This window comes from Gossypium arboreum, chromosome 11 (genome assembly GCF_025698485.1).
Source record: "Gossypium arboreum isolate Shixiya-1 chromosome 11, ASM2569848v2, whole genome shotgun sequence".
NCBI classification, from domain to species: domain Eukaryota; kingdom Viridiplantae; phylum Streptophyta; class Magnoliopsida; order Malvales; family Malvaceae; genus Gossypium; species Gossypium arboreum.
In genome coordinates, this window is record NC_069080.1 from 136,117,447 (window position 1) to 136,136,230 (window position 18,784).

General features: G+C 35.8%; 2 protein-coding genes across 2 annotated transcripts; one reads left to right on the forward strand and one right to left on the reverse strand.

Annotated features, from left to right (window-relative positions):
• The first annotated feature begins 12,133 nt into the window (after window positions 1-12,133).
• Window positions 12,134-13,134, forward strand: LOC128284000 (uncharacterized mitochondrial protein AtMg00810-like). The gene is made up of 3 exons (XM_053021459.1): window positions 12,134-12,328; window positions 12,519-12,836; window positions 12,889-13,134. The coding sequence occupies exons 1-3, from the start codon at window positions 12,134-12,136 to the stop codon at window positions 13,132-13,134; spliced, it is 759 nt and encodes a 252-aa protein (XP_052877419.1).
• A 1,328-nt stretch (window positions 13,135-14,462) lies between these two features.
• LOC108471906 (putative disease resistance RPP13-like protein 1) lies at window positions 14,463-17,306 on the reverse strand. Its single transcript, XM_017773451.2, has one exon. It carries the CDS (start codon window positions 17,304-17,306, stop codon window positions 14,463-14,465), a length of 2,844 nt encoding a protein of 947 aa, XP_017628940.1.
• Window positions 17,307-18,784: the final 1,478 nt, after the last annotated feature.

The following is an 18,784-nucleotide window of genomic DNA, read 5'->3' on the forward strand; positions in this document are numbered from 1 at the left end:
ATCTCATCGACATATATCGTAAGCAATGTGTGTAATCGACACCCTCTCATAGACTAGATTGGCAAAAGCCGAAAAGCCGAAATGCCGAAAAGTCGGTATTTTGGGAATTTGCAAGTGTGCAAATGCTCGTAAGATAGTTGGGTTTGTATATTTGGTAATCTAAAGTAATAAACTGCAGTACACGCGATTTCGTACATTTTGATAATTTGGGCTTAATGGGCCAAAGATCGGGTTCATGGGCCAACGGGCCCAATTCAGTAAGTATGTGCGGTAAGTGTTCTGATAGTACGTAAATAGTTAGGATATGCATGAAAACCCTAAAAGTAGCTAAATTACTATAATACCCCTATGTATGGAAAATTGCTGTTATACCTCTAGGTGCAAAATTACCGTTATACCCCTAGGGTTAATTTTTTCTGAAAAGCATGACGATCTGATTCTGTATGATGTATGCCATGATTATATATCTGTTGCATGGGGACATGGGTTATATTATGGAGGAAGCGTTACGGTGGCTATGCCACAAATATCGATCTGGTGGCTCGCCACATATATCTGATACGGTGGCTCGCCACGATTATCATATCTGGTGACTCTGTCACATTATACATTCAGCGACCATGCTGCAAATTACGTGGTGTGTAGCGGTTGGGTGGGTCGAGTTGTCTCCCACACGGTGTAAGGTTGGTACGGGGTGTATACGGTTGGATATGGTTGGGTTTACGCATAAACATGTAATATCATTACGTTACATTATGGGCCTATGGGCTTTATTCGAATTACATTGCAGGCTAAGGCCAACTTATTCTATTTCGTGGTTTGAGTGATATAGGCTATGGTTGGGTTAATTTACACACTGAGTTTCCCCAAACTCACCCCTTTTATTTTCATCCACGCAGGAAATCCCCAACCATAGTGGGCTTGGAGCTGTGAGGGAATTCGGAGTGGCCACCCGTTCGAAAGTTTGATTTTCTTCCGTGAACTGGACATCCTTTTAATTACGTTTGAGGTTTTGGGCTTTTAAATGTAATAAGCCCGCTTATTTATTTTGATGGTTTTAATATGTATTACTAAGATAGGTAATACTTATTTTAACTGTTGAAATTGGATAGCTTGGTAGCGTTTTCAAAAACAACAGTTGATTTCAAAATAACACGACAACAAGCAAAGCTTCCGCAATGAAAGTATTTTCCAAAATTAATCACTTTTCCTAAAATGACTTAATCAAATCGGTTTCCTAGAAATATCCATGACGTTAAGGTGTGGCAATGGCGGTATGCATGTCTAGGATTGGATCCGAAGGAGCTTGGTACTTAAGTAGTCCGATGGACTCACCACCTCTTTTCGGTTTCCTACGGTGCATGACTTCCATTCACTTTAACCCTTAATGAATTAATCTTTTGAACATCAAGTACGATTTTCTGGACTTAGAATGGAAATTTTTTTTAACGTTTTTGATGTGGCATGCCAGATCTGGCCATAACTTCTGGGCCGGGTTTGGGGTGCTACATTTCTAAATTAACATCAGCTACACGCTTTCCGCGTATTGAGAAATACCTGGCAATAATAAATAACAACTGACCAACAATCTCAAAATGTCAAAAACAATACTTTATTTAGAACATCATAGCCTCTTATCAATCATCAATGGAGACCTAAGGCAGATTCATGATTTGAGTAGATAGAAATAGATGATACTAAAAGCATTAGAAACCAAACTTACCACGTTGTGCCTTTGTTGTGCCCATAAGCTGGTATTACCTTCTTTGGATGCCCACCATTCAAGTACGTACACCTCCCCAGTGGTACCATTTGGCCTTTTATCTGCCACCAATTTCATGGTTCTCAAAGCTGAATGAAAGTACAAGATTAAATAAATAACATATTTGGCTCCTCAACTACAACTATATATCAAGCACCAAAATATGCTCCAACACCGGAAAGGAATGTCAGAAGAACAATTTTCTCCATATAACTTATACTTACCCTATCATAAACATTGATAACATCACAGTTGAAGCCTTTCAAAGCAGGGGAAATTCATAAAAGATTGGTAGAAAACAGTAAGTTTGATTACGTCGCTCAATCCACATGATCAAAGAAGCAATTCCTCATCAAGTGAAGTGATGAAGCCTTTGAATGGATTCATGGTCTGAGAAATTCGGAAAACTAAGATGGACATCTTTGAGATTGGACAGAACAATATTTTGGGAACTCTGTTGTCTTACATGTGTTAAATTGAGCTCTCTAATGCCATGTTGTAACGTGTACTGTATCCCTCCATTAATCCTGGAAGGATCAAACTATCACGTAAAAGACTTGTTCTTCTGAAAAACCATTGGTTAGTAGTACTACGAAATGTCAGATATTTTTAACTAAAATCCCATTCTTATATACCAAAATAGCTTAGAAATTAGAAGATGCAAATGAAAACAGAACATTCAATTTGCTGAATAAATGTTGCAGAGAATTGACTAACCGCTTTACTAAATCAAATAAGCTGAAGCAGATGAGTTGAAGTTCTCCACTATTTTTCGCCAATATAGCCTTCAATGGCTGCAAAAATTGAATACAAAATATGTAAGACTGATACTGTTATCATGTTGTTCATGACGACAATCAGATATTAAAAAAAAAAAAAAAAAGCTGAAATTTATAAATGTTTAACATGCGTTTCACACCTGTGGTTTGCGTTTCACACCTGTGGAGAAATCAATACCAGATTTTGCTGCTTAAATTTCAATCTAATTCCCTCGGGATGACTGTTTCATGATTAATTTTCACTAAAGGTATGTGGGAAATCTTGGACCACTCTCGTCCTCTACCCCTACTGCACCCTTCTTTTAGCGACCGGCAATAGGAAATATCTAGCTTCTCAAGTGAGAGAAGCATATCTTTTTCTGGAAGAGAGGCGAGCTTAGGACAATTGCAGATGGTCAGTTGTTGAAGAGAGGTGAGGTGTTGTAAGCCCTTGGAGCAAATGAATTCCAAATTCCCAAAATTATATATTACGATTTCGGTGAGAGAAGGAGGCAGCATCATTCCTATCGCTTCTTCTGGAAATGACACCACATGTGAGCTTCCTTCACCGGTGATGGTGAGTTGTTGAAGAGAGGTGAGTCTGTTAAATCCCCATTCAACAAGTGATGTATAAATTTTGGGTGCGTTTGAGATTGCAAGTGATGTGAGGTTGGTAGGGAAACCCTCTTCTGGAAAGGATATGTCAGCCGAACACTTCCACACCTTTAATAATCGAAGGAGGGTGAAGTTGTTGATGTACTTGGGAAGGGCTCTAAAATTTTTACAACCCTGAATCCAGAAAACTCTGAGATTTGCGGTGGGCAACCCCCTTTCTTCAAATGAAACCAGACTTGGACATCCATAAACTTTAATCTCTTGAAGATGGCTGAGCTTGTCCAATCCTCTTGGTAATGATTTAATATTTTGAGTATTCGAAATATGAATACTTACAAGATTGTTGGTTTCATAGAAATCTTGGGCTATGCATTCCAACACCAGACAATTCCAAATAGCTAGCTTCTTAAGCATTACCGGTAACTTGGCATTTAAAAAAAAATCACAAACAAAATTCGAATGAAAATTTAATCTAAATCGGGAGTGGACAAATAAACACATGTACAACAAAATATTGAATGAAATAGTTTAAAAATAAGACGGATAATAAAAATAATAGTAATAATAATAAAATATAATGATAATTATATTAAAAAAAGTAAATATAATGATGATAATAGTGTTAAAAATAATAATAATAATAAACAAACGACATATTAATGATTGAAGCATTGATTAATTAAGAAATTCAAAACAAGAAAAGAAAATAGAAAGAAGAGAACAAAATGATTTACGGGGTTCGAGAATATTCTCTACCTTCACTGGCAAAACCAAAAACTGAAATTTTCTATTAATGAATGGAGATTACAATAGAATTATATCATAAAATAAAATAACTCACCAAAAATCTATCCATGAATTTTGAGCAAACTTCTAAATGATCATCGATTGTACACTTTCCACATGTTCAAGAAATACCTAGCGACATTAAATAACAAGTGACCAACAACTTTTTTTCAATCTCAAAATGTCAAAAACAACAATTTATTTAAAACATCCTAGCATCTTATCAATCATCAATGGAGACCTAAGACAGGAATTTCCCTCCATTCCTTTTGTCAAGCTCCGTCGACCAACGACGTTGTGCTGTTGTTGAGCTCATAAGCTGGTATTGCCCTCTTTGGATGCCCACCACTCAAGGCTTTATCACCCCAAGGTATGTACACCTCCCCGGTTGTACCATTTGGCCTTTTATCTGCCACCAATTTCCTACTCTGCTTTATAAATTGCTTGTCATGTAGAGTGTGCTATACCATTTTATGAGAAACTGAAGCCTTGTACTTCTTTATTGTCAACGCTAAAAGTGGATATAATTAAAAAGCAAGACTTGTTCACTATTGTGTCTGTCTATAGAATATATTGTCCAAGAAGGAAATTCTCCATATATATTAATGATGTGAGACTCAAGGCACAATTTTAAACCCATGAATGTGATGGGTTCACACTATCTCAAAGCCTAACAATAATGTCAAAGATTAAGCAAATCAAATAAGGATTCAATCAAAGACAAAATTCAAGGAAGAATCCTTTTGAGAAAAGAGAGAATGATACATATATGGATAAGGTGAAATTTATTAAATTCCAATCATCAAAACTGTCGATTTTTAAATTTGGAAAATTAACAGACTTGTGACGACTTTTTGGACGTAATCTCTATAGTTAACAAAATAATAACTTTATTATAATATAAATAATTATCTTGTAATTATATACATACAAACTAACTTAATATTAAATTCGGTATCAATCCTCATATTTTTTTCGCTCTTATAATTATCTTTTTATACAATATTTTCATGTTTTAGCCTCTATGATAAAAAACTATATTTATTTATAAAGTGCAGGGGAGCAAGAATTTCAGCAGTGTTGTTCAATAAAACAATAACAAAGTTTCAAAAATCCTAGATGAAAGACAAGTCATACATCATATCTAATACTTCGGTGAAATCTGTTAATGTTAACCAAAAGATTGAGCTAACATTAACATCTTATACTGATGTAAGGAAGCAGAAACCTCCATCAGTTTGGAAAAGACATTACTTCGTATCATTGGAAATTCCGAAAGAACAAAACATTGGTATGTTTGATTTTATATTATATGAATTTTGTTATTTAATTACTAAATTTCAATTTGTTATATATAGATACAGTGGGTTTTGTTATTTAATTACTGACACTGTCGATTAGCGGTGAGCACAAGTTGATTCGATTTGAAAAATCGAAAAAAATTAAATTTCGAGTTAATCGAATCGAACAAATTGATCTCCTCTCAACAAAAATTATAAAATAATTTTTATAATTCAAAATAGTTATAAAAAATTCAAAATTTATATTTTAAAAAATATAAAAATACATAAAAATTAAAATATTAAAATTTTCTAAAATAATATTTTGGGATCTAATTAATGATTCAAATTTATCATACTCAAGTATCTCATTTTATTTTTAATTTTCTTTGAATTTTTAAATATATATGATTTTAGATTTATGTGCTTTAACATGAGATTAGTTATCCTGTAACAATATTTTTATTTGACATATTTATTTTTTAATTTAACTTGAACAATTTCACTCGAGTCGATTCGATTCGAAAAAAATTTAAATTGAATTAGGATGATAAAATAGGATTTGTGAACTTGATTAACTCAAATTTTTTTCACTCGATTCAATCGAATGTTCTGCTATATGTGCTTGAAAAGAAAATGGAAGAATTGGAAGTAATATTCAAATACGAAGGTAATATTCAAATATTTTAAATCATAATTTCAGAAATACAATTAAAAATATTTATAACATTACATTTGTAGGAAAAGAAACCTCCTAAAAAGAAGAAGAAGAAGACATATCTAAAGAAGCAATATGAAACGACAATGACTTAACCTTGCATGACTTCAAAAATTCTAAATCGAAAGATTAAAGTAGAGGAAGATTAGTTTATTTTATTTTCTATTATTATTTTATTGTTTATTAGCATTTAACATTAAAAATTCTCTTAAATTCTTATTTTATATATTTATTTATAACTTCAATTTAAAAATATATATTATCTTATCTATTAATATTTGTATAGATTTAACTATATTAAATTTTACAACAATCACGTGTATAGCACTTGACATTAATACTAGTTATATAATAAAAGTGAATTTAAAATAATAAAATAAATAAATTATAAATTTTATTATATAAATAATTATATAAACTTTATTCTTTTATATGATTATGTAATAAATATAAATTTATTATCATAAAAATATTTTAATATATTTTTATTTAATATAAATATATTTTAAATTTTTTTTTTGTTTGGTAAAGATATAAATCTAGATATATGATAAGTTGTAATTGAACTAAGTGATTACTACGGTTAAAATGAGATGTCACTAAAAACTTTGTTCACGCAGTTCGGAAACTTCCTACGTCTGCGGGGCCTTACCCAGATAGTTAATCCACTAGACTTCAACGAGTACAAGCTCTAATATAAGTCTCACACACTCACCAAACAGTAACCTCACTTTTATATTTTAACAGAATAACCTCCCTCTAAAATTTTTCCCAGAAAGCTTAATGTAACTAAGTATCTCACATTTAGTTTACTTACAATTTTGCAATCAATTAAACAATTCTTATACGAACAAATAAAGTGCCCTCTAATCTCGTACATCCTAAAACAAGTTGTGCATGACTTCTTAAATTGCAATTACTTTCTCCTCATAAATAGTGATATCAAAAGTTCTTCAATTATCTTCAAAATGACACAGTTTTCTTTAATATTAAATAGTCATCATGATCCGATCTTCTGAACATGGAAACTTGAATCGTATTGAAAATCTTCAATTCGATCTTGCTTAGTTTGGTTCCTACACGTTTAAGCTTCACAAATGAGCCATAGATATTCTTCGAGATCCATCGAATAGGGGTCCATAAAGTTTGGATAAACTATAACAGATATGACAAGTTTTATCCTTTAGCCAGCGATGCCTCAAGCTGCAACTTGCGTCGTAGCTGGGAGATAAAACCAACACTAACAAACTGAATTAACCATACCTCACGAAGGAGTTTGTATAGTGGAATGAGACCACCATAGCCATCAATATGGAAAACCAAGCAAAAATAGATGTTTTTGAACAAGGAGAGATCTTGAAGAAAAGAACACACTTCATTGTAATTGATTCAAAATATATATAGGTTACAAAGTAAAATGAGTAAGTTACCTACTAACATAACTACTCCCACTAATATATCAAATACAAACTTGAATTACACACAAAAGAAAGCTGGCATATCAGCTTCTACATCAATTTCAAATCAAGTTCTAATCCTATTGACTTTAAGTACAAGTTACATTTGAACAAAATAAATCAAAATGGACCAAGTTGCTGCTGCTCTTGGTTCTGCTCTAATGCAGGTCAGCTTGGTGAGCTGCTGGTCACATGTTGCATTGCAGACCAATGCTCAACAATTACAAATTACAGTGGAATCTCCAAGGCAGCCACTTCCCTCAGCTTGGCTTCGAGTTTCTCGATTCTTTCCTCCATCTCTTCTATCTCTTCACCTAAAGCTACCTCATCTTAAACTTGAAGTTCTTCTTCATCATCGACAAGCTTATCATCACTTCTGGAACTTTGGGTTCCATTTGATGTCTCATCCAAAACATCAACTTTCAAGGAACTAATGGTAACATCCTTAAAAGCCTCCATTAGAGTGCAGATTACTATACAAGTACCATTTGGTCCATTCATAGCTAAGCTGTGGGAAACTCCGGGAACACTCTTTTTACGCATTCTCGGCTGCAAAAGATCATAGAGTTTAAGCATATGAATTCAATATAGCCTCACCAATAGAACCCTGAAATATAAAAACTTCGAGCATGGAGAAGAAATGAAAGAAACATAGACACAGAGGAAACCAATAAAAGTTGGCACAAGCAAGCAATTCGTTTGACAATCATATAGCACCGGCTAAATTATTAGTTTCTTTTGAAGTCCAAAAGGCGTATGAAGTGAATTGAAAGAGACAATTACAATCCTCCTTGTCATGAAACATCAGCACCACAAATTATAGCCATAAAGAAACTAACCTCAAGCGAAAAAGCTAGTTCAATGCAGACCCATTCAAGCAAATTTACAAAATTAGTAGCTGTTGAACTATTTCAGTGAGGCTCTAATTAAGTAAATTAAGTAACATAGAAATTAGAAGATGCAGATGAAAACAGAACATTCAATTTGCTGAGTAATTGTTGCAGTGAATTAACTAACCGCTTTACTAAATCAAATAAGCTGAAGCAGCTCAGTTGAAGTTCTCCACTATTTTTCACCAATTTAGCCTTCGATGCCTGCAAAAATTGAATACAAAATATATAACACTGGTTTCTATTATCATGTTGTTCATGAGGACAATCAGATATATAAAAAGAAAGCTATGAATTGATAAATGTTTAAAATGCGTTTCACACCTGTGTGCATGGTTCGATGCCCGATAATCCGTCATGATGGATCTATTAAAATAAAGTTTAACAAAAGGTATGTGGGAAATATTGGACCACTTTCGTCCTTTACCCCTACTGTACCCTTCTTCTAGCAACGGGCAATTGTAAATATGAAACTGCTCAAGCGAGAGAAGCATATCTTTTTCCGGAAGAGATGTGAGCTTAGGACAATCATCGATTTGCAATAGTTGAAGAGAGGTGAGTCTGTTAAAGCCCTTGGAGCACATGTATTCCAAATTTTCAAAATTTCGAATGCAGATAGATGTGAGAGAAGGAGGCAGCATTCTTCCCATCCCTTCTTCTAGAAATGACACCACATTTGAGCATCCTTCACCGTCGATTTCGAGTTCTTGAAGAGAGGTGAGTCTGTCTGTTGAGCATTGGTTTGCAATGCAACATGTGACCAGCAGCTCACCAAGCTGACCTGCATTAGAGCAGAACCGAGAGCAGCAGCAACTTGGTCCATTTTGATTTATTTTGTTCAAATGTAACTTGTACTTAAAGTCAATAGGATTAGAACTTGATTTGAAATTGATGTAGAAGCTGATATGCCAGCTTTCTTTTGTGTGTAATTCAAGTTTGTATTTGATATATTAGTGGGAGTAGTTATGTTAGTAGGTAATTTACTCATTTTACTTTGTAACCTATATATATTTTGAATCAATTACAATGAAGTGTGTTCTTTTCTTCAAGATCTCTCCTTGTTCAAAAACATCTATTTTTGCTTGGTTTTCCATATTGTTTAAAATCAACCTCATTTTAGTGTTTGTTGCTGCCAATGTTCCAACAAATGGTATTCAGAGCCTAAGTCTTTGAGGGCCTCTGATTGTTGGTTGTTTCATTTGAGAAAACAAAGCACGAGAAAGTAGAAGTTTGAACCTGTTGAACTTGTTGCATCAAAATGAGCTTTACAGCACCTCCACCTCCAGTATTTGCTGGTGAAAACTACCATATTTGGATTGTTAAAATGAAGACTTATCTCCAAGCTCAAGACTTGTGGAGTGTAGTAGAAAATGACATCGAACCACCTCCATTGAGGGCTAATCCCACAATTGCTCGATAAGGCAGCATGCTGAGGAGAGCACCAAGAAGCACAAAGCTTTAGCTTGCCTGCAGAATGGAGTGTCAGATGTAATCTTCACTCGGATCATGGCCTGCAGCACACCTAAGGAAGCATGGGAAAGGCTGAAGGAGGAGTTCATGGGGTCGGATAAAACTAGGCAGCAACAAGTCATCAACTTGAGGAGGGACTTTGAAAACCTGAAGATGAAAGAGTCTGAGAGCATTAAGCAATACTCAGACAGAATCATGGCCACTGTCAACAGCATAAGACTGCTTGGTTGGGATTTCAGTGACAGCAGAGTGGTTGAGAAGGTTATCACCACACTTCTTGAGAGATTTGAGTCTAAAATCTCATCACTCGAGGACTCAAGAGACTTGACAACCATCTCTTTGTCTGAGTTGGTGAACTCCCTATATGCTTTGGAGCAGAGAAGGGCCAACAGGCAGGAAGACCATCCAGAAGGAGCCTTCCAAGCAAAGGCCAAAGAGAACTCCAGCTCAAGCTACAAAAGAAAGAAGCCTTGGCTTGACAAGAAGGATAAACCAAGGAGAGATTCAGGCAAGAGAAAGTTTCCACCGTGCGTCCATTGTAAGAAGACCACTCACTCTGAAAGGTTTTGCTGGTTTAGGCCAGACATCCAATGCAGGAGCTGCAAACAGTTTGGCCATGTTGAGAAAGTTTGTAAAAACAAACCAAAGGCACCAGCACAGCAACAGACTCAAGCTCAAGCTACTGAGCTTCAAGCTCAGGAGGAGCATGTGTTCACAGCCTCTTGTTTTTCATTTTCAAACAAGGTCAGAAGTAATTGGTTGGTGGATAGTGGCTGCTCACACCACATTGCAGGTGATGAAAGTCTGTTCAAAGATCTAGACAGAAGCCATGTCTCTAAAATCAGAATTGGCAATGGTGAACTGATTGAAGCCAAAGACAGGAGCAGTGTTACAGTCAGCACTTGTTCAGGTAACAAAGTCATTTCAGATGTGCTCTTTGTGCCTGATATTGATCAGAATCTGTTGAGTGTTGGTCAGTTGGTTGAAAAAGGGTATTCCCTTATTTTCAAGAATGATTCATGTGTTATTAAGGACTGTCATGGTCAAGAAATAATTACAGTAGGCATGGTAGATAAATGTTTCATACTTGATGTTAATCAGCTTGAAAACAAAGCTTATGCAAGCTTGGCTGATAATGCTGGTTTATGGTATAGAAGATTAGGCCATGCTAACTTTAGATCACTTGATCTGTTACAAAAACAGAATTTGGTAGAGGATATGTCTAAAGTAGAAGCAAATGACAGTGTTTGTGATGTTTGTCAGTTTGGTAAACAAGCCAGATTGCCATTCCCAGTGAACCAAGCCTGGAGAGCTCGAGAAAGGCTTGAACTGGTGCATTTTGATATTTGTGGACCAATGAAGTCCCCTTCTTTGAATGACAACAAGTATTTTGTACTGTTTATTGATGATTTGACCAGATTTTGTTGGGTTTACTTCATGAAACACAAATCTGAAGTGTTTGAGGCCTTTAGCAAATTCAAGGCACTAGTGGAAAATCAAACAAACTACAAGATCAAAGCATTGAGAACTGATAATGGGACTGAATACTTGTCTGAGAGGTTTCAAAAGCTTTGTGAGCATGCAGGGATTCATCATCAGCTCACCACTGTTTATACTCCACAGCAAAATGGAGTTTGTGAAAGGAAAAACAGAACAGTGATGAATATGGCCAGATGTCTATTGTTTCAAAGCAAGCTTCCAAGCAAATTTTGGGCGAAGCGATCAACACCTCAGTTTACCTATTGAATAAGCTAACTACAAGAGCTGTGAAGGACAAAACACCCTTTGAGGCATGGTATGGGCTCAAACCATCTGTTTCCCATCTAAAGGTGTTTGGATGCATGTGCTATGCACTCATTCCAGCAGAAAGAAGAACAAAACTGGAGAGAAGGTCTGCCCCTGGGATATTTGTTGACTATAGCAGTACAAAAAAAGGCTATAGGGTGTATGACCCTTCAACAAAGAAGATTTTGGTGAGCTGGGACATCAGATTTGATGAAGAAAAATTTTGGAGTTGGGATGATTCTGAAACGAGTCAGTTTGATGAAGATCAGCTCGATATCAGTCTAGAGCCAACTGAAAATGAAGCAGAAAGTGGTGACATCGATGATCCTCCTGTGAGAGGAACCAGAACCATTGCTGACATTTACCATAGATGCAATGTAGCAATAATTGAGCCTCCAAACTATGAAGAAGCTGCAAGGGACAGAAGCTGGAAGAAAGCAATGGAAGCTGAACTTGAGATGATCAGGAAGAATAAAACTTGAGACTTGGTTGATAGACCAGATCAGAAGAAGGTCATAGGTGTCAAGTGGGTTTTTAAAGCCAAATTTAACTCTGATGGCTCTTTAAACAAACACAAGGCAAGGCTAGTGGTAAAGGGCTATAGTCAAGAGTATGGTACTGACTTTATGGAGACATTTGCTCCAGTGGCTAGGCTTGACACAATCAAGCTTCTTTTTGCCTTGGCTGCACGCGAAGCAGATGGAAGATTCACCAATTGGATGTCAAGTCACTTTTCGAATGGTTTTCGAAAGAAGAAATCTACATAGAGCAACAGATGGATTTAAAGTTCCAGGAGAAGAGAACAAGGTTTACTGATGAAGAAGGCCTTATATGGCTGAAACAAGCACCTAGAGCACAGTATGATGAATTGATGAATATCTGTCAAGACTTGAGTTCGAGAAAAGCCTGAGTGAACCAACACTTTATGTGAAAAAAGCTGAAGATGAAACTTTGCTAATTGTTTGGTTTATGTGGATGATCTCTTGGTGATTGGAAGCGAATCGAGGCGATCAATGACTTCAAGACTCAAATGAAGGAAATGTTTGATATGAGTGACTTAGGAGCCATGACATACTTCCTTGGTATGGAAGTGAACCAGTCTAATCGAGGAATCTTTATCAACCAGCAAGCATTTGCCCTGAAGATCTTAGACAAGTTCTGCATGTCTAATTGTAAATTAGTAAACACACCAATAGCTCAAGGAGAGAAGCTGACCAGCTTTGGAAACCAAGAAAGAGTTGATGAGAAGGAATACAGAAGCCTAGTTGGCTGTTTACTTTATTTGACAGCAACTAGACCTGATCTTATGCATGCTGTTAGCTTGTTGTCTAGGTTCATGCATTGCTGTGACACTTTCACATTTTAAGGCAGCAAAAAGAGTACTTAGATATGTCAAGGGAACTTTGAAGCTTGGTGTCATGTTTAAGAAAGAAAATGAGCTTAAACTTATGGGATATTCAGACAGTGACTGGGCAGGCTCTGCAGATGACATGAGAAGCACCTCGGGTTATTTTTTCACACTTGGCTCAGGAGCATTTTGTTGGAGTTCAAAGAAGCAACAAACTGTTGCTCAATCCACGGTGAAGCGAGTATATTGCGGAAGAAGAAGATGAATCAAGCCATTTGGCTCGGGAAGTTATTATCGATTTGAATGAAGAACAAAGTGAAGTTCTTGAAATCATGGTTGACAACCAATCAGCAGATTGCTATAGCTAAAATCCAGTCTTCCATGGCAAGACTAAACACTTTAAAATTAAGTTCCATTTTGTTAGAGAGGTGAGCGAGACAGAGAAATCGGTCTTGTTCATTGCATTCACAAGATCAATTGGCTAACATTCTAACCAAGCCACTCGGTACATCCAGATTTGAAGCTTTAAGGGAGATGATTGGTGTTTGTTGCATACAGTCCAAGGAGGAGTGTTGAGCATTAGTCTGCAATGCAACATGTGACCAGCAGCTCACCAAGCTGACCTGCATTAGAGTAGAACCGAGAGCAGCAGCAACTTGGTCCATTTTGATTTATTTTGTTCAAATGTAACTTGTACTTAAAGTCAATAGGATTAGAACTTGATTTGAAATTGATGTAGAAGCTGATATGCCAGCTTTGTTTTGTGTGTAATTCAAGTTTGTATTTGATATATTAGTGGGAGTAGTTATGTTAGTAGGTAACTTACTCATTTTACTTTGTAACCTATATATATTTTGAATCAATTATAATGAAGTGTGTTCTTTTCTTCAAGATCTCTCATTGTTCAAAAACATCTATTTTTTCTTGGTTTTTCATATTGTTTAAAATCAACCTCATTTTAGTGTTTGTTGCTGCCAATGTTCCAACACTGTCAAATCCCCATTCAGTAAGTGATGTATAAATTCTGGGTGCGTTTGAGATTCCAAGTGATGTGAGGTTGGTAGGGAAACCCTCTTCTGGAAAGGATATGTCCGCCGAATAGTTCCACACCTTTAATAATCGAAGGAGGGTGAAGTTGTTGATGTACTTGGGAAGGGCTTTAAAATTTTTACAACCATGAATCCAGAAAACTCTGAGATTTGCAGTGGGCAACCCACTTTCTTCAAATGAAACCAGACTTGGACATCCATGAACTTTAATCTCTTGAAGCTGGCTGAGCTTGTCCAATCCTCTTGGTAATGATTTAATATTTTGAGTATTCGAAATATGAATACTTACAAGATTGTTGGTTTCATAGAAATCTTGGGCTATGCGTTCCAACACCAGACAATTCCAAATAGCTAGCTTTTTAAGCTTTACTGGTAACTTGGCATTTAAAAATAAGCTCATTAGCTTTGAACACTCTTTAATGTTGAGAAGTTGAAGCCGATTGTATATATCACTCATTGACGATAACCCTATTAGAGATGGACATCTTATTATTTACAGGTGCTCAAGAAGACTAGTGTTATTTTCTTTTCCATCAACCAAATATTACAAATTCTCACATTTCCAAATCCTCAGCTCTTTTAAAGCAGGAGGAAAGTCACTCTCTGCAAAAGAAACCAAGCCTGGACACTCTCCAAGTGCTATTCTCGTAATGAATGGGACAGCATGTAAGACTTTTGGTAGTCTATTGAGCCTTTCACAATTATCTATTACCAGAGATTCAACACTTGGAATCTTGTCAAGTTGCAATCTCTCCTCCTCTGTTTCCAAAGAGACCAATTGGGGACAATACTCAATCGTAATAAAGCGATGGCCAACTAAGCTTAACCCATTTTGCCATAAATATTCCAACTCACTCCAACTATAGATCTTAAAATTTTTCGAGTTTGCAAATCTCAACAATGCCTTCTCTGCTGAAATATCAAACTTTGAAATGTTTGTAAGAGAGACACTTTTCAAAGAGGTAACCTCATCTGCAGAAGAAGAGCCTTCATCCACAAATTCTTTACACCCTTCAATGCTTAATTCACATAAAGACGAAAAACTTGAAATTGAAACTACCAACCTTCTACACTCGTAGATTACAAGTTTCTGCAAGGATTGAAGAAGGGTTGGCAACCTTCTCAACAATTGAGTACATCTTCTGATTGAAAGCTCAAGAAGGCTGGGGAATTTCGAAACTTGCTCATCACCTTCATATGGGTCCCACTCCTTCCAGTTTGGCATACTCTTGAAACATAGTGTTTCTAACGATGCAAATACATTCGATTGATTTGCTCCAAACAACTCAACACCAATCTTATGTACCTCATTCAAATCACAGATTGAAAGGTCTTTTAAAAATGATAACCTTGCAATCGATGGTAGTGATTTGCAATTTTTACAGTTGCTAAGCTCCAATGACAATATATTCTTGAAGGAAGAATCTGCAATCCAAGTAGAGAATTTTGCACCACCATAATTCTGAATGACGAGTTGCTCAAGCTTTTTTGGAGGACGAAGAGAGTCCAACACCAATTCTTCAACTTCTTTATTCCTTCTATCGTTCTTAAAGTCCCAACTCCATTCCAATACCAGTCGATCAATTCCTTGCTTCTCATTTAACTTGGCTTCCCCTGCATCTTCTCCATTAACATTCTCCAACCTAGAAAGACAGAAATCACCTTTGAGGTTTGACAAATATTTCAATTCTCTGATACGATGTCCATCACCTTCCCCTATGATAAAATCAGATAGCCTTTGGAGATTGGTTAGCTTATCAATTCCAAAAGGCATCCTATCTATTGAGTAGGCATCTCTAATATCAAGATAATGCAAGTTGACAAGATTTCCCATCTTTGAAGGCAATCTTTGAAGACTGTAACACCTTCTTAATAATAAAGTTTCCAAATGATAAAGAGTGCACAAAGAATCGGGTAGGCATTTGATATCGGTGTCAGAAAAATTTAAGTAGCGAAGATGTTTTAAATTTTCAAAAACATCAGGCAACTCAGTGATGTCATACCCACTCAAAGAAAGCACCCTTAAGTAGCCAAGTTTTGGCAACAAATCAACCAAAACAACATTAGTTAAACAAGGCCTCCAACAATGTGACAACTGTAAAGGTAGAAAAGTACGTAAAGAATTCACTTGATTAAATGCTTCAAACTTCTTTACTGTGTCATATCTAGTGAGAATATACGAAGAATGTTGAGTGCGATTTGAGAACTTTTGTTGCTTATCTCTTTCCAGTTTGGAGCATATATCTCCTGCAACTACTTGAGCTAAATCATTGATAAGGTCATGAATTACGAATCGGGACTTATCTTTACTGGATGTCTGAAAAAATGACCTGGACACTAGATCTTGGAAATATTGATTTCCAAGATCTTTAATTTGAGGCATAGCTTTTTGTTGCAAGAGACCTTCTTCTCTCCATAACAAGATAATTTCTTCTTCCTCAAATTCATAATCTTTAGGTAGTATGGAGCAATATGCAAAACATCGTTTCAAGTATGACGGAAGATGATGGTAGCTTAATTGCAAAGCTGGAATTATGCCATACTGCTCTTCTGGTAAGTTCCATATCTCACTCTCATTTATTCTTTCCCATTCTGCATTGTCTTTAATTGTGCGTAGCAAGCTTCCAATGGCTTTTGCGGCCAAAGGTAAGCCATTGCACCTTCTGACAATTTTCTCTCCAATTTGTTTAAACTGGAGATGTCTATCAAAATTTCTTGCTTTTAATGCATTCTGTGTAAATATGGATAAACAATCATCATCTGATAGTTTATCCAAATGAAAAGCTTTAAGCAGATCCACATTAGATGGCACATTTTGAAAGCGAGTGGTTACAATGATATTGGTCCCTTCTCCAAACGGAGACTGTAAGATGTCCCAATCATTATAATTCTCATTCCAAATGTCATCTAAAACAAGCAAGAATCTTTTCCCAGACAACTTCTCCTTCAACTTAACTTGAAGTAAATTCAAGTCATTCTCATCACAAAAGTCAGGATCGATGGATTTTAAAATTGTCCTGGTTATATTAACTGCATCAAAATGATCAGAAACGCATACCCAGGCCTTGTGGTCAAAAGACTCGTTGATGGTGGCATCATTGTAAACAAGCTGAGCAAGAGTTGTTTTACCCATCCCTCCCATGCCGACGATGGAAAGGACTGAAATTCCACTGGAGTTATCACCTTTGAGCAACTCAATCATTTCTGTCTTCTCCTTCTGTCTACTGATATACTCCACAGCTTCATTCACCACGGAAGTTGGTTGCAGCCTGGGTTGCTTTCCTTTGGAGGTTGGAGCTTGAGACAAGATGTCGCTCAACCCCAAATTACTTCTTCGAGTAGTCAAACTATTCAGTCTATCAGTGATCTCTTTGACCTTGGGAATCATGGAATTCTTAAACCGAAAAGAAGTGAGAGTGAAACTAGTACTAGTAAAGCAGGTAGGAATGAGTTTCCGTGCCTTGCTAGTGCTGGCTTGAGATTAAGTGTTTTGGAGCTTGAGACGTAACTCTTGATAAGCGAACTCGTCCAAGATGTCATCCACATCGTAAGCCAAGTCCTGGAGGTCGTCCAACCATTTCTTCACACCCTCGTTCTTGATCTGCTTCTCCTTTGCATCATCCAACACTGCTTGGATATCGTGCAATATGGACTGCCACTGCTTGAACTGTGGGTGGAGTTGCTTATGATCAGCAGCAAAGTTGAGTGCAGAGTTGAGCAACATACCTCCCAATAGCTCCAAAAACACAGAAAGAGCAGCCTCTCCAATGATAGACATGACGAGATAATGATAAAGAAGGCGAAGAGAGGATTGAAGAAGCCAAAAATGGAAATTCAGGGAAGAAAGAAGAAAGAAATGGAGATGGACTCTGTATAATTAGTGAAAGTTGAATAACTCAGCTCAATAATTGTTTTCAGCATCTAATAATTTAGACAACGAGGCAATGAGGTGGAAGTCAACGAATTCTGATAAACAAAATAGAAAATGGCTGAGGCATCCACTGGCAGTGTTTATGAATTTTGATGCTCGTCGTTTGCTTTTGTCCATTATCTCAATTTGCATCTTGTCTTTATCATTCATCTTTGTGTTTTCAAATCAAATGAAAGCAAATCCCAGATATATTGTACAAAAATCTTTAAAGATTTCATATTTTTGGAGGATATGAAAATCAAGGAATGGAGATAGAGAATCTGTATGATTAGTGAAAGTTGAAAGAGTTGGCTCATTATTTTTAGCATCTAATAATTCAGACTGAGGCAATTAGCTGGAAATCAACCCACTCTGATAAATAAAATATTGTTGCTCATAGCATTATGGCCAAATTAATGTATTGCAGTTTTGGTTCAATTTAGTATTGCCATTCAATGTCATCATCTTTTGACATTAATATAGCAAATACCCGTCTTCTTCTTGGGATTTTAAACAATTTTTTTAATCACAAATTTCAATAATAGATCCTCAATTTAATGTATCATTTTTTAATAAAAATATAAACTGGTGGTAAAAAACAAGGACAACTATCAAAAAAATAGGAAAGAAATTTAATTATTAGGTGCTTAAAAAGTGATTAAAAATATTTGGATTTTTAAGTATATTTCTTTTTAATTAAAAGGGTTAAGTTTATTGCACTCCCAAACGGAGATGTAAGTTTAAATATTGGAAACGATATTGTTAGAAAGGACGATTACAAACCCCAAATGTTGACCATACAACGCATATGATAATACAAATTAAAAAAATGCAACAAAGATAAAGAAACCATAGTTAATATTAAAATGTACAAAATAAATCAAAATAAAGCTTTAATTGCAATGACAAATTGAGGTTTTATTGTTTCTAAGATAGGTTAAAATATTATTATTTGT

What these genes read in the sequence shown, in the direction of transcription:
- LOC128284000 (XM_053021459.1), top strand. Translation starts at nt 12,134, where the DNA reads ATGGTACTGACTTTATGGAGACATTTGCTCCAGTGGCTAGGCTTGACA. An exon ending in TTCCAGGAGAAGAGAACAAG is followed by an intron (nt 12,329 to 12,518) that starts GTTTACTGATGA and finishes GGTGATTGGAAG; the next exon opens with CGAATCGAGGCGATCAATGA. An exon ending in GACCTGATCTTATGCATGCT is followed by an intron (nt 12,837 to 12,888) that starts GTTAGCTTGTTG and finishes TCACATTTTAAG; the next exon opens with GCAGCAAAAAGAGTACTTAG.
- LOC108471906 (XM_017773451.2), bottom strand. Translation starts at nt 17,306, where the DNA reads ATGATTCCCAAGGTCAAAGAGATCACTGATAGACTGAATAGTTTGACT.